Genomic DNA, 13,159 nt, shown 5'->3' on the forward strand with positions numbered 1-13,159 from the left:
CTTGCTGCGTGCAGACACAGTTCACATAAGCGTCTGTCGGTGGAAGGACGCAGCGCAATCGACGTTCTTGATATTGAGACACAAGATCAACTGGTTTCTATGCTGGTGATGTTGATGCTTGGATGCGCGACGCATCTGTTCGCTGCGCCAGACAAAAGAATTTGTGGCCGTGTCACTAGTACTGCTAGCGCGGACTGACTCAGGCGGCTCCGGGCGTAAGCAGCATGGCCCACACAACGCGAGTCACTGAGACTGAATCCGTACAGTGGTGACAGAGCTCTGCTCATAAGCTCAAGGCTGCGTAGTCACTTTATGATGCAGATGCTCTGAGGCTTGACGACATCGACACCGAAAAAAAGTCCAGGCAGGGTAACAGAAGGACTTTGACGCTCTAGTAAGGTACCTTGCTTGCACGGAACACACGTGGTCGTGACGACCCCTTCCGGATCTTTCATTTTGATCTCACTTACTCATCGATCAATATCACGCACTGGGCTTCATGTTGCCATCATAGTAGCTTCCGTCAGGCAACTAAACCGCATACAGGTACACGTGTACAAGACTCGGGCTGCAACATTCAGGTACCTAGGTAGCTTTCTTGTTAGTCCGGGTGTTCGTGACAATTCTGTTCACGTGTCATCCAAGAAGCTCAATCGATGCGCAAGCTCTCACTTCAGCGATGTCTGGCCGTGACACTACCGTGAGCTTGATAGAAGATAACCGGCACGTAGGATATACTCATCACAGTTATCGTACAAGTATGTCCACAGATCCACAAGCATTGTGTGATTTTTAGAGGCTTTCATGGGCAGCTTCCATAATCACAGAACTGGGTAGATCACGAACATCGATTTAGACGAGAGTCTAGTAGAAGACTACAGCAGCAGTGGACCACTTGGTCAGTTGGATCCCTATGGCTGTACTTCGATTTGGATTTCTTGAACCTGGCTGGTGAAGATGCTATTTGTCATGGTGGAGTTGCGGGACATGTGAAAATGTCAAGCGGAGGTCGAAGCATCGCCTGTATGTTGGCCAGGCGGTGGACGAGTGCCTCCCAGAATTCATTCCAGAACTAAGACCAAATGCAAACCCAGTGGACGTCAATGCGACTTACGATCAACAGGAACTTGCTGCATCCGAGGATGCATACGACATCTTCCATTACGAAATTTTGAGAATAGGATTGGTGAGTTCGGAGCCTCGGTACTGCCTTCGGTGTAAGGCAACTACGCTCCCTATCGCATGAAGAAGGCTCGGACCAATGCAAGTGCCTTTGTCATCAGATCGCAAGGCCCGTTGTCGCCGCAATAAGGTTACAGCGACGACCCGAGTGCTCCTTCCCTCTAGCCCTCGATGTTTATCCAGTGTTTCTTCTTATCACAACCCTTCAATTCTTAGGTACTCCTCACTTGCCAGGGCGTCGGATACTTGGCAACGCAGTAACTGCGTCATTTGTCATTAGTCATGTCCTCCTCTCTGCGCCAGGAGAGTTTCAACGGGGTTATCGCGAATTGGAGCTGGGGGCTAAGAGGTGCAAGTCAAATACTTATACAGTCGTTCACAGTCCCACGACCCTTGGACCTTGTGCAGGCAAAAGCACTTGCCCACGAGGACGATGTCAGTATAGTGTCGCGCCTATCAATATGGTCCGCTTTTACATGTGCCGACACGGCGATGCGGCACCCAGTGGGAGCTCGAAGTCAGGGAACCCATCAACACTCGAAGCCAATGCTACATTTATCAATATCACGCATCCGGCTCAGCGCCAGGATGCGGAAACCCGGAAGAAAGTAGCCCAGTACATCGGAGTCAATTTCCGGAATCGATCGAGACCTCTGGCAAGAAGGGAAGCCAGCGGCCCTGGCACGAAGCCAGGTAACTCCAAGCCACCGTCCCGGAGACAGCTGCGGGCAAAAGGAGCTCCAATCCAAGATTGGGTCGATCGAGACAAGCACGGGTTGAGGTCAGACCCATTTGCATCGTATCCTATCCGACGACAGGACTGGCTCCCAGAGGCGGTGGACTTCTGTAAGTCTTTCTCGATCGGGGTCTAGCCACCATGTTGAATGAGACACACAAAACTGAAACCTTTTGTCTTCTCCAGTCTTGAATGCATACGGGCCGACGCATCTCCTCAGGCGCACAGCAGATGGCGCCATTAGGAGGTATCAAAGGCGCCCGGAACGCACGACAGAAACTTCCCCTGTACACCAGTATTTTCAGTATAGCCTGGAACATCCTGTCATGTTTGAGGCTCTGATAGCCCTATCGCTATCCAATCTGCGGATTCATCACTGGGAGCAGGGTCAGGTCGACAAGGAGACGGCGTACCACTATGGCAACGTCTTGAGCAGTCTTCAGCAGACATTGAGGGAAGGTGATGGCTACCGCGAGACTGCCGTTCTCTGGGCGATTCTTGCACTCCTGGAGCTAGAGGTACGTGGGTAGCCTGATGGCCTTACCAGCCTCGACAGTGGATCAGCCTGAGCCTGACTGACAACAACCGGTCTCGGACAGTATCTGGTAGGCAATATGACTGCGTTCGAGGCGCATATCAACGGCTTGCATCGGTTGGTGGATCTGCAGGGAGGATTGGCGTATTTTGACCAGTGCAAGTTGCTCGGGCCAGCTATCAGAGGGCAAGTCGCTACTCCAGTGTCAAGTATTGCTAATATTCAGCTCATCTATCAAGGGTTTTGGCGCTATGGTACTTCCTCAGCGAGTCAGTCACAAATGACGGTCTCACCACAGTGCCCCACGATGAATCATCTAGCAATCAACAAGTAGTTACTCGCAATATTTTCGAGGGGCTTGTTGCGGAGTATAGTACCGTTGGATCTGTGGGGTTTGGAGAGGGAATCGTGCGTTTAGTCCAGCAAAGAAGATTGTCCGCACCAGTCATCTTCCATGCAAAGGACATTTACGACAATTGGCAGGACGTGGACCTATGCAAGAACTCGCCTTACAGTGTCGAGAACGCATTGAACGTGGAATTCCGGGAGCGGGGATGGAATCTCCTGAGAAATTGGCTCTTACCCAACCACGGTGGACTCACACTGGCAGACTACATTCTGTTGATCGGCCTTCAGCAAACACTCCTCGACACGACTCACGCGGAGCGATACTCACCGTTCTACCGCTCAGCCGTCATGGGGTGGGTCTCATGTTGCTCCAGATTGCTGGATAGGGTCAATCGGCAGTCCGATGCAGTTACAGCGGACTTGCTGATCTGGGTATGCATCAAGCTGGCTGGTTCGCTGACAGCAACGTTTTTACGAGCTCGTTCCGACTCAGAAGACGATCCTCGATTCCGACTAGTGATCAAGATGATGAGCAGATATCCTGAGACGAGGGAATGGAGCTCCTTGAAGATGGTCATCCAGAGGTTCCAATGGCGGGAGGATTGTCTGGCGTTCTGGTACAAGGTCTGGGAGATGGTGGTGAGAGTGATACTGTAGCTCGCAACGGATTTATCGCCTATCTATAGACTGTCCCTGGCAACAATCGCCTAATCCATGTGAGCTTTCGACGAGAGATTGATCGAGCACCGACGCCGAGGACACGAGGGAAGTGTAAGGATCGGTGAGGAAAGAGACCGTCAGACGTGTGGACGCACACCGCCGAAGCCGAGCGGTGGATGAGTCATCATGCGAATCAAAACGGGGCGGTGACGGGAACAAAGCGACACCAACAGGGCGAAACTTCTCGGCGCGCGGGGACTAAATTTTGGTCGACGCATGAAAAAACTCCCCGGAATCTAGATTAAGTTGATACACGCTGTTGTCCCCCAATATTTGATACCTATTTACAGACTGCCGTCTTCTCTGTATCTGTCTGACTCCTTGTTCCAGCTCGCTTCCCGGATCCGGCCTCGATCCCACCACATCACCTACAGCATAGAGACCATGGCTACCAGATCTAACGAAGCCGGCACTAAGAGAAAGCGGTCGAGTATGTCCAACACCGTCGAGTTCAGCAGACCATTCTGCAGAGACAATTCGCGAGTTCCTCCCAAGTTCAAAGACTTCTCGTTCTCTTATGATTCTCGACTTACCTCTTTCTGCAGGGACACAGTCTCTCCCTCCGCCCGAGCTTCCCCGACTCATCGCTGAGCAACATGTCCCTATTGCGTCGACAGACAAGGATACGAAGCGGTTGATCGTGGTACTCTCTAATGCGTCCCTCGAGACATACCGAGCCGCCCACAGCGGGAAGTCTGGGGCCAAGGAAGAAAAGTATTCGCTGCTAAATAGCGATGAACATATCGGTGTCATGCGAAAGATGGGGCGAGACATCAGTGATGCTCGGCCGGATATCACGCATCAGGTGGCTATACATCCCACATGCGAGCACTCTTTCGTGGCGAGCTGACTTCAACGTCCAGTGCCTGCTTACACTCCTGGACTCTCCCATCAACAAGGCCGGCAAGCTCCAGATCTACATCCACACTGCAAAAGGCGTCTTGATTGAAGTCAGCCCAACCGTCCGCATTCCTAGAACATTCAAGCGATTTGCTGGTCTGATGGTCCAACTCCTCCACAAACTGTCCATCCGATCAGTCAACTCGCAAGAGAAGCTTCTCAAAGTCATCAAGAACCCTATCACGGACCACCTGCCGCCGAATTGCCGGAAGGTCACCCTGAGTTTCGACGCAGAAGTTGTCCGCGTCCGAGATTATGTCGACACCCTCGGAGCGACGGAGAGCATCTGCGTCTTCGTCGGTGCCATGGCCAAAGGCAAAGACGATTTTGCAGACGCCTTCAAGGACGAAGCCATCAGTATTAGCAACTACAGTCTCTCAGCAAGTATCGCCTGTAGCAAGTTCTGTCACGCTTGCGAAGACTCGTGGGGCATAATCTAAGCACGTCTCCCGGGCCGCACAGGTAATGCCAGCTACCCCGAGTCTCTAACTTCACTAGGTTTTGTCCTCCTTTCCAGCAAACGGGCAGTTCTTGCAGATTGGGCTCGATCATAACATCTTGCCTCGGTCTGCAATGGATTGCCCCTACGGTCAGTGTTAGCATTGGGGAGTGTTGGATCTGGCGTTTGTTTTCACAACAAGACATAACATGGTTCAACAAACCTCAAGGCGAAATTTCATTTGAAAGATTCGTCGTGATACCCCGTAGGTGCACGTCAACCTGCCCTACATGTTGTCAATCCCTCCCACAGGAGGTCAAAAACATAATACATGATGAGCTTGGGTTTTGAGACAGTGGTGACTGTCCTGGCAACTCATCTCTGTCGCCAGCAAAAATAAAACGGATCATTAATTAGACAAGTCAGAGAAGGAAATGCGTCGGCCACGATTCGGGGGCTTTGACATGTACAATGCATGCCACTAAGCACTATTTCGTGTTCGAGTTCAGGATCGCGTCTGTGCGCTTACAGAGCCCATTCAGCCTTGTTGTAGAGACAACGTGGCACGCAACCTGCTCATGCACAAGTCGGCCGCATTGCATGAGATGCTGTCAGCCTGCTGTTGGTACATAGTACGAGTACAAGGCATGAGATCTACACTTGAGCCTCGTTCATCTCGCAGTGCACCAAGCCGCCGATGTCCGTGGATCCGTACTGTGTAGAAGCAATTCCGCCATGACACCATGCCAGGCGAATCGTAAGTGAATGCCAGGTGAGTGTACCTGAAGCAGGAAAACCTCATGCATTGGCGCCCGACTGATGCGCGACGGGCCGTCATCGGGCCAACGAGGGCTCGTCGCCACTGCCGCCGCTCCGCTCTTTCTTCCGCGCGCAAATCCCCGACGCCAATCAACGACGAACAAAACTCAGAATTGCGAACCACGTCGGTCTCGTGGGCACCGCTGCGCCCCGACAATTCCTGCGAGCGCCCCTCGACTCCATGCGGGTCTTCGACGTGGCATATTCTGCACCGGTCTGTTTCATTGCATCGTCGTTTCCATTCGTGGCCACCGGCAATATGTGGACGATCTCCTCGCCTCACCCAGATGCGGCATGCATCTCCTTCGACCCCCGTGGCGCCTTACCTTTCAGTTTGGTCCCCATACACCCTCTGCATCTGGTGCGGTCAGGCGTCCACCTACGCCTGCTGCTCCCTCGTCGTTGTCAGTGATCGTGGCGCAGGTACCCAGCTCGAGTATCAGATCACGGAGTCACTCCCTCGACCTCCGCTCATTTACCCATTCGTCTTTCATGAACTGTTTCCGGTAGACGACTGACCATCACGCGACTTGTAGCGAATAAAGGTCCGGATCCATACCCGTCATCCTGGATTTAGCGGCCGATATTAGGCGAACCTGGAACCTCTGGTTCGTTGCTGTAAGCCCATTCCGGCTTGTTTCTTATATCACTACCATTACAAACTCACCTGCATATTCCCGTCCCTTAAACAAGAATTTTAGGCCTCATCGCAGCTGGTCCCTCGTCTTCCGCCTCATCGCCTTCATTTCCAGATAAGATCCGAGCACGGTGACACAGGCGTGGCATACCATCACCTCCAGACTCCGAGTCCACAGTCTCGCCAAGGCTCCAGACCGTCGCGTCTCAAGACAAACAGGCTCCGAAGTGGAAAGTACATTGGAGACACTTCAGGTCACATATACCCGTCTGGACCTTCGGAAACACAGGGCATTGCTCTTCGATAGCAGCCGCATATTTATCATTAACAGCACTCCCAACTTGTTCCAAATTGTGCAACACTCAGCCTCGATTCCACCATCCCGCCGCAGTGCGACCCTAGCACATCAACCACCCGATGCCTTCCTCGATCACCCTCACCGTCAGCCACCTCCCAACGTCCACTTCCTTCTTTCTCTCCACACTGCAACCCCTGGGTTACGTCTTCCGGGGTCGGCAGGAACAGACAATTGGTTTCGGTCCGGAATATCCACCTAATACGCCCGCAGATTTCTGGATTACACAGGAGATCCCGGGTGTGCCAGCTGGTGCCGCTCACGTGGCTTTTCCCGCCGCCTCCCGAGCTAATGTGCAAGAATTCTTCGTCGCTGCCCTAAAAGCTGGTGGGAAAATCCATGGCGAGCCGTGTCAGCGGGATAGTACGGGGTACTATTCAGCCGCCGTGATCGACTTTGACGGCAACTCGATTGAAGCCGTCCATAGGCCGGGACTGACCGGTGAAGCAAACAAGGAGAATGTCGATGCCAGGAGTGTCGTGTCACATCGGACCGGAAGTGTCAAAGCACCTTCAACCGTAGGGCCGGCCAAAAGCGTAGTCTCCCAAGCGAGAAGCAAAGCACCCACTACAGTTGCACCACCACAAAGTGTCGTCTCTCAAGCAAAGAGCCAAGCGCCATCTCAAATGTCGGCTGCATCGACGAAAACACCCGAACAGACACAGCCAAAACCTTCAGGCGATGTTCTCAATACGTTGATCAACGAAGCCCGCAGTGCCGCCAACGTTGCACGCGACCTTGTCACCAGCTTCAAAGGCAACGTTTCGTCGACGCCGCCATCAGTACCCAGCAACACGGCAACAGGTGGTGGAATCGGAGCAGGCGAAGCCATCGTCGGAACTCTTCTCGGTGTCGCCGCTGGTGCGGCTTTGCACTATGCTTTCAGCAACCGCTCAAAGGACAATGCCTCGGACGATGATCGTGACGCACATCAATTCCAACCCCGCCGCCCGTCTGTGGCCGGTCGAAGCGTGACTGAGCCTCCTGCTATTCTGCGTCCCGTCTACTCCTCCGCGCCCTCCGACTACCAGGCAGGTTACGTTGGAGGAGGCTTCCAGCGGGCCATTGAACCCGCTCCCTCAGCATTCACATACTCGTCTCGCAACAACGACGATCAGAAACTAATCACCATGCAGGATAACGAGCCTGGTCCTCCTGCACCCACGGCAATCACTTACCACAGCCACGCGTCCCCTAAGTCCGACTACGCAAGTACAATCCGGCCCACGTCAGTGACCCGGCGAATGAGCATGGACTCCGGCTTCGGCCCCGGTCCCCGCGACATCGAAGCCGCGTCGCATGCCGCCTCCTCGAAAGCATCCACCCGCCACTCGAAAAAGAGCAGCGCTCCACCGCCGACGAGCTATCGCGCGCCCAGCGTGTTGACGGAGAAGATGTCTAGAGTCTCCGGCGCAAAAGGGGACGGCAGCGGTAAGGAAGATTCATCAGGGTCCCGAACAAGCAGCCTTATCCGCCTGGGCCGAAGTCTCTCTCAAGCGAGCCGCTCTCTCGCGGCAGGTGGCGACGCGCCGCCTCGATCAAGATCCCAATCCCGTCACAGCACACGATCCCGCCGCTCTCGCCGCGACGATTTTGAGGCAGTCAAGGGGGAAGTCGAAGAGGTGGAGACCGTGCTCCACGTTGCAGGGAAGAGCAGTACCAGTATCGCCAGATACCCAGTGTCAAACGGTGGTGGGGGTTCCAAAGCCGGCTCCAAAGCACCCAGTCGCGCGGGCTCGAAACATCATCCCCGCGCATGCGATCCGGCCGAGTACCCGCTCCCACCGTCACGGGCTGCAACCTGGACGGGCTCCGACGCGGGTAGATCCTTCGTCTCTGCGCGGTCGAATTTCGGACCCAACGGAAGAGTCGGCGACGCCCCGAGGACAGTCATTGGGAGATTGCGGAGTGAACAGGTCGAAAAGGCCGACACGGCGAGTGTAGTCAGCAAGCAGAAGGAGTTGAAGGATTTGGATGTCACGGATCGGGAGGTCGGGCCGGAGGATAGTGTTAGTCAGATTAGTGTCGAGTCTAGACGGAGTCGGCGGAGCAAGGCAAGTACTAGTAGGAGGTGATAGCATCGCATTGAGGTGAAGCCGTCGTGTCCAGGAGATAGACGCATATATACATACAGACATGGCATCCAGCTGGAGTGGGAAACCAGCATTCGGGAGTGTACTAGGCATGCATAATGACTGGGGGACAAAGAATACTGCTTTGAAGTACGGGCAAAGAGGTCATACATGCATATATAGTCGACTGGGCAGGATACTATTCAGAATCCGTGCTAAAGAGAGTACTGCATTGAAATATCAGCACAAATGCCTCAGTCCGGTCAACGCATGAGATGTAGCGGGCGGAGATGTCTTAGATCGCCACTCATCTCGACTCGAGTACATACGGAGGACAGTATGGTCCCTTCTCCTGAAGGCTTCGGGCGTCGCGCCTACTGTATGTATAGGGCCTTACCTACTGTGAACTTTGTGGTGCTGTAGATCTGATGGCTGCGTTGCCGCGCTCTCGCTCACATAACAGCCGTCTACGACATGCGTGACACGATACGAGAGGCCAAGTGCGCGAGACCGCCAGGAGCTTCATGTTCAGGCGAAGAATCAGTCGAAGATGGGGCAAAAGAGCCCCCGGGAGCTTTCTGGGCCATGAGCACGCGTTGCGCGTGTTTGAGGCGGATTCCCATGCTTGAAAGGGGGCACAGGGGACGAACACTCGTCGGCACGGGCGGGTCTCAAATGGGTTGCCACGGATAAGTTATTCGACCCAACGGTACGTACTGTATACCTGAGGGCATGTCGTGTGTGCGGCATGTACAGATGTAGTCGTGACTTGGCAGCGTAGGTACAGTACTAGGGCATGCGTGGGACGCCATACACTAGCCAACTCTCACAACACATATTGTCTGTGCTCCGTAGTCGTACATAGTACCAGGTTAGGTTAACACACTTGGACTCTAATACCGTAGACAAAACAGGTTGAACTTGTTTGAAGCTGATATGCTTCATCTCCACTATCACCCTATACAGTATGTACCTCGTACACAGCATGGTAAGTTCACGGCACCACAAACCCTAATTCGTCCCTCCGGTCGTCCGTCAAGCGGCCCCACTCCAGCAACAGGCGAAAGAAATAACACTCCATGTCCTCCTTGCGGAGCACTTTGCCCGCCCACTCGCGGCCCGCCTCGGCAATCATCTCCCCTTCGGCGTCGTGGCCCTTCCACCAGATCTTCTGCCCCCACATCGTGCCGTCGACGCCGGCAAAGTACGCGAGCGTCGACCACATACCATGAAGCCGCCCGTCCTGCGGCACAAAGTGCAGCCACGCGGTGAGGCGCGAGTCGTACCACTCGCGGAACAGCGCCGTCTTGAACGGCAGGCTGTGCGACTGGAGGAAGGGGAGGAAGCGGCCCGAGAAGCCCGCCCCGTCCAGGTCAAACAGGTACTTGAACCCCCAGTGGGCCTGGAAGTCCGAGGGCGGGAGTAAGGCGAACTCGGCCTTTTGGTCGTCGCAGTCGTGGCCGCCGCAGCGGGCGATGAAGTCCACGATCGCGATATCCGTGGCTAAGCCTAGTTGTTTGACTGCCGGGCCCGGGAGGGTTTGGTACTTGTACTTGGTGTGGTCGGCCGGGTTGGGGAGGAGGATGGTCACCTTGTCGTGCGGGTGCGTGGTCAGGTTATTGGACATGTGCACGAGGCGTTGGCGCGTCATGCCGCGCCATGCGGTGCTTTCGGAGGAGACGCCCTCGGAAGTCGCGCCGCGCCAGAACAACACGTTCTTTTTGGCCGAGAAGGGCGGGTCTGGGAAGCCCGGGTTGGCGTCCTCGGCGCCGGGTGTGCCGCTTGGAGGAACGGGCTTGTAGACCACTTTGTCCATGTAGTTCCAGGCGGAAGGGTACAGAATATCGTTGTAGCCGTGGGGTTTGGACTGCGAGAAGACGGGCATAAGCTGATGTGAGGCCTTGAACGCTGCGGGGGAGAGGTAGAAGCCGTGCAGATGCGCCATGTCGGGTTGGTGGCAGATGTCTGCGGCGTCGGTCCAATTGGCGAGAAACTGGCCCAAAGAATGAGGCGCCACGCAAGCGCCGCAGAGGTGTGAGTGGGATGATATTTGCGGAGAGTTCCTTGCTAGCGAGGAGGGAGGACAGCCCGCTGAGCCGAACATGCGGAAGCTGTTGCGCCACGAGTTTTCACGGAAGACGCTTTCCCTGTATTCATGCTCGGGGATTGGGAGCCAGCCAGCTGCGCGGTCGGCAGACCAGCTTGCACTGCCGCTCATGTCCTGTGAGAGGGACTGTCGGCGGAGATGTTGTATCTGCTCGTACGGAACAGCGACTCTCGACTCGTCGTTGAGATTGAACGCTAGATCCATGTCGGGCAGGTATTGCGCGAAACTGTTGATGAGGACGGCCACGCCCTCGAGCATCCATCGATGCGTGGGCAGTACATTTTCCTGCACCTTTGCTTCTCCGCTGCGGATCGTGATCCCGGAGATTTCGTTCCAGGGATTCGACACCATTTCCCAGGTCCGCCTTCTCAGGTCGGCGGGTGGAATGGCTTGAAACGGTAATAGATCGTCATAGATCTGGTCGAACTCGTCAACAATCAGCGCTGATCTGTTCTTCGCATACTCAAACCAGACGTCGAAGTCAGGCGGAGGATTGCGGTTATATCTCTGCCGGTACCGAGCGACGGTTTCGCCCAGGGAAACAGTGTCGCCAACAGTCTCGAGGTATCTGTCGTGATGGAGCTTGGCGTCGTACAGCAGCATGTCGATAGGGTGGAAGTGAACATAATCTTTCTTCCGCCAGGCTGGGAAAAGCAATATGCACAAGGTAATAAAGAGGAAGATTTGACGGGAGGTTCGCATTGGGTCCTTTTCACCTAGGGCCTGCTGGACTCGCCGATATGTCCATCTACCGAAGAATATGAGTAGAAAAGCAGAAGTCGTGGTCGAGATCGGTGTTGAAGGGTAAGGATTCTTGTGGGACCATATAAACTCGGATGCGGGTATCATAGTCGTCAGGGCGGTAAGGTAAATCGACATATCCAAGGCGCCGTACGTCGTGATCTACTGATATCAGCCTGAGCGCAGAGTCGACGTGCATCTACTTACACAATGTAGAAGCGATATGCACAAAACACAGAAAGTGAAAATATGATCAGCCATAGCCAAAATGGTCCCGAACTCCAATGCTGGGTGCAGAAACAACAGCCAAAGCCTGATTTCGGGTTTGAAAAAATACAGAACGGTCGCCACGATGCACCACACGACTGAAGTGGAAATCATGGCAGAGCTCCAGAGAACGACACATCTCCGTCCAGAGAGTCCCCTACCATCCGGTCTAGGGGCAGTTTCATAAGCAATGATAGTAAGGCAGAAGTCCAGCACGAGCGAACCGATCTGCATCAGTGGAACGGTCCTCGGCAAGCCGAGGGCCACAGGGCAGATATATGTCGAATTGGAGGAAGTCCATAATCCCCGAGTGAGGTAACATCCATACGACACCATGAAGAGGGAGACCATATGTCGAGTCCGCGGTCTTAGGATGTACGTCCTTAGGGCGGACGGTAGCGACTCGTATATTGAGCTGTCCGGCCTCTCTTCTTGTTGCAGGTCCAGCGAGCGTTGCGACCTGAAAGCATCCCAGACTGCAAGGAGGAATGGTAGGAACACCTCAACGCTGCTTATGGTGCATTCCGTGGCGAGGGAGATGCGTCGGTAGAGCTCAATGCGTGCTGAAAGCGTGCAAACGGCCAGGGCAAGGACAGTGACGCGGACCTTCCCATTGTGCTGGGGAGGCGTATTTGGGTGCTCAGCGAGTCTTCCATTCGCCTCGCCCAATTCTTCTAGAGGTACCGCTGTGTACTGGCCTTTGTTTTTCCAAGCCTCTGGAAGCTGAAACAGTCGAGGTAGTGCGCGACTTATGCTCGGTAAGGCGAAGGCGCATGCCGTAAGGGCGAGGACGATGGTATGAATTGGACGGTCGAATGCCGTTGATCCTGGGAGGTAGTGCGCCAGAGATGTTACAGACAGCACCGACAAACTAATATAATCAATGAAGCGCACGGTAGGAGCAAGGTGCGCACTCTTACCTGAAGCATAGAATATCGAGATACGCCATAATAAGGGTGCAGGTTTGACGGGATATGTAGAGGAGCACGCATCAGCAATTTCCTTCTATCCAGCGGCATCGCGTAGTGTGTGCGCTTTGGATCATTCGCATGAGGCCAGGAACAGGCCAGGAAGGGTCCGAGATCCCTTCAGTCCGCGACCGTTGACTGCTGCATCAGTTGTCTGCGCAGAAGCAGGGACCTAATCAGCGAGACAAGGCTGAGGAAATTGTGAGTTAAGCTTAGTTCGGCCAGGATGTCACGTGGCTGTTTCCCCAGGTTTCCCGAAGGAGTAAGTGCGGCGAGCGACAACGGCCAATTTTTGGAGAAAAATGTTCATGGCTCGCCGTCGAAGAACTGCTC

At 54.4% G+C, this 13,159-nt stretch overlaps 4 protein-coding genes across 4 annotated transcripts; 3 read left to right on the forward strand and 1 right to left on the reverse strand.

Moving 5' to 3' along the window:
* Positions 1 to 1,643: 1,643 nt before the first annotated feature.
* A1O7_07591 (uncharacterized protein) lies at positions 1,644 to 2,448 on the forward strand (the record flags this gene model as incomplete). The annotated part of the gene is made up of 2 exons (XM_007761588.1): positions 1,644 to 2,028; positions 2,105 to 2,448. 2 exons carry the CDS (start codon positions 1,644 to 1,646, stop codon positions 2,446 to 2,448), a joined length of 729 nt encoding a protein of 242 aa, XP_007759778.1.
* A 1,457-nt stretch (positions 2,449 to 3,905) lies between these two features.
* A1O7_07592 (ribosomal RNA small subunit methyltransferase NEP1) lies at positions 3,906 to 4,861 on the forward strand (the record flags this gene model as incomplete). Its single annotated transcript, XM_007761589.1, has 3 exons — positions 3,906 to 3,951; positions 4,067 to 4,326; positions 4,385 to 4,861. The coding sequence occupies 3 exons, from the start codon at positions 3,906 to 3,908 to the stop codon at positions 4,859 to 4,861; spliced, it is 783 nt and encodes a 260-aa protein (XP_007759779.1).
* Positions 4,862 to 6,733: 1,872 nt separating this feature from the next.
* A1O7_07593 (uncharacterized protein) lies at positions 6,734 to 8,746 on the forward strand (the record flags this gene model as incomplete). The annotated part of the gene is made up of 1 exon (XM_007761590.1): positions 6,734 to 8,746. One exon carries the CDS (start codon positions 6,734 to 6,736, stop codon positions 8,744 to 8,746), a length of 2,013 nt encoding a protein of 670 aa, XP_007759780.1.
* Positions 8,747 to 9,737: 991 nt separating this feature from the next.
* On the reverse strand, positions 9,738 to 11,699 carry A1O7_07594 (uncharacterized protein; the record flags this gene model as incomplete). The annotated part of the gene is made up of 1 exon (XM_007761591.1): positions 9,738 to 11,699. The coding sequence occupies one exon, from the start codon at positions 11,697 to 11,699 to the stop codon at positions 9,738 to 9,740; it is 1,962 nt and encodes a 653-aa protein (XP_007759781.1).
* Positions 11,700 to 13,159: the final 1,460 nt, after the last annotated feature.

This window comes from Cladophialophora yegresii (assembly GCF_000585515.1).
Source record: "Cladophialophora yegresii CBS 114405 chromosome Unknown aczIN-supercont1.5, whole genome shotgun sequence".
Taxonomy (NCBI): domain Eukaryota; kingdom Fungi; phylum Ascomycota; class Eurotiomycetes; order Chaetothyriales; family Herpotrichiellaceae; genus Cladophialophora; species Cladophialophora yegresii.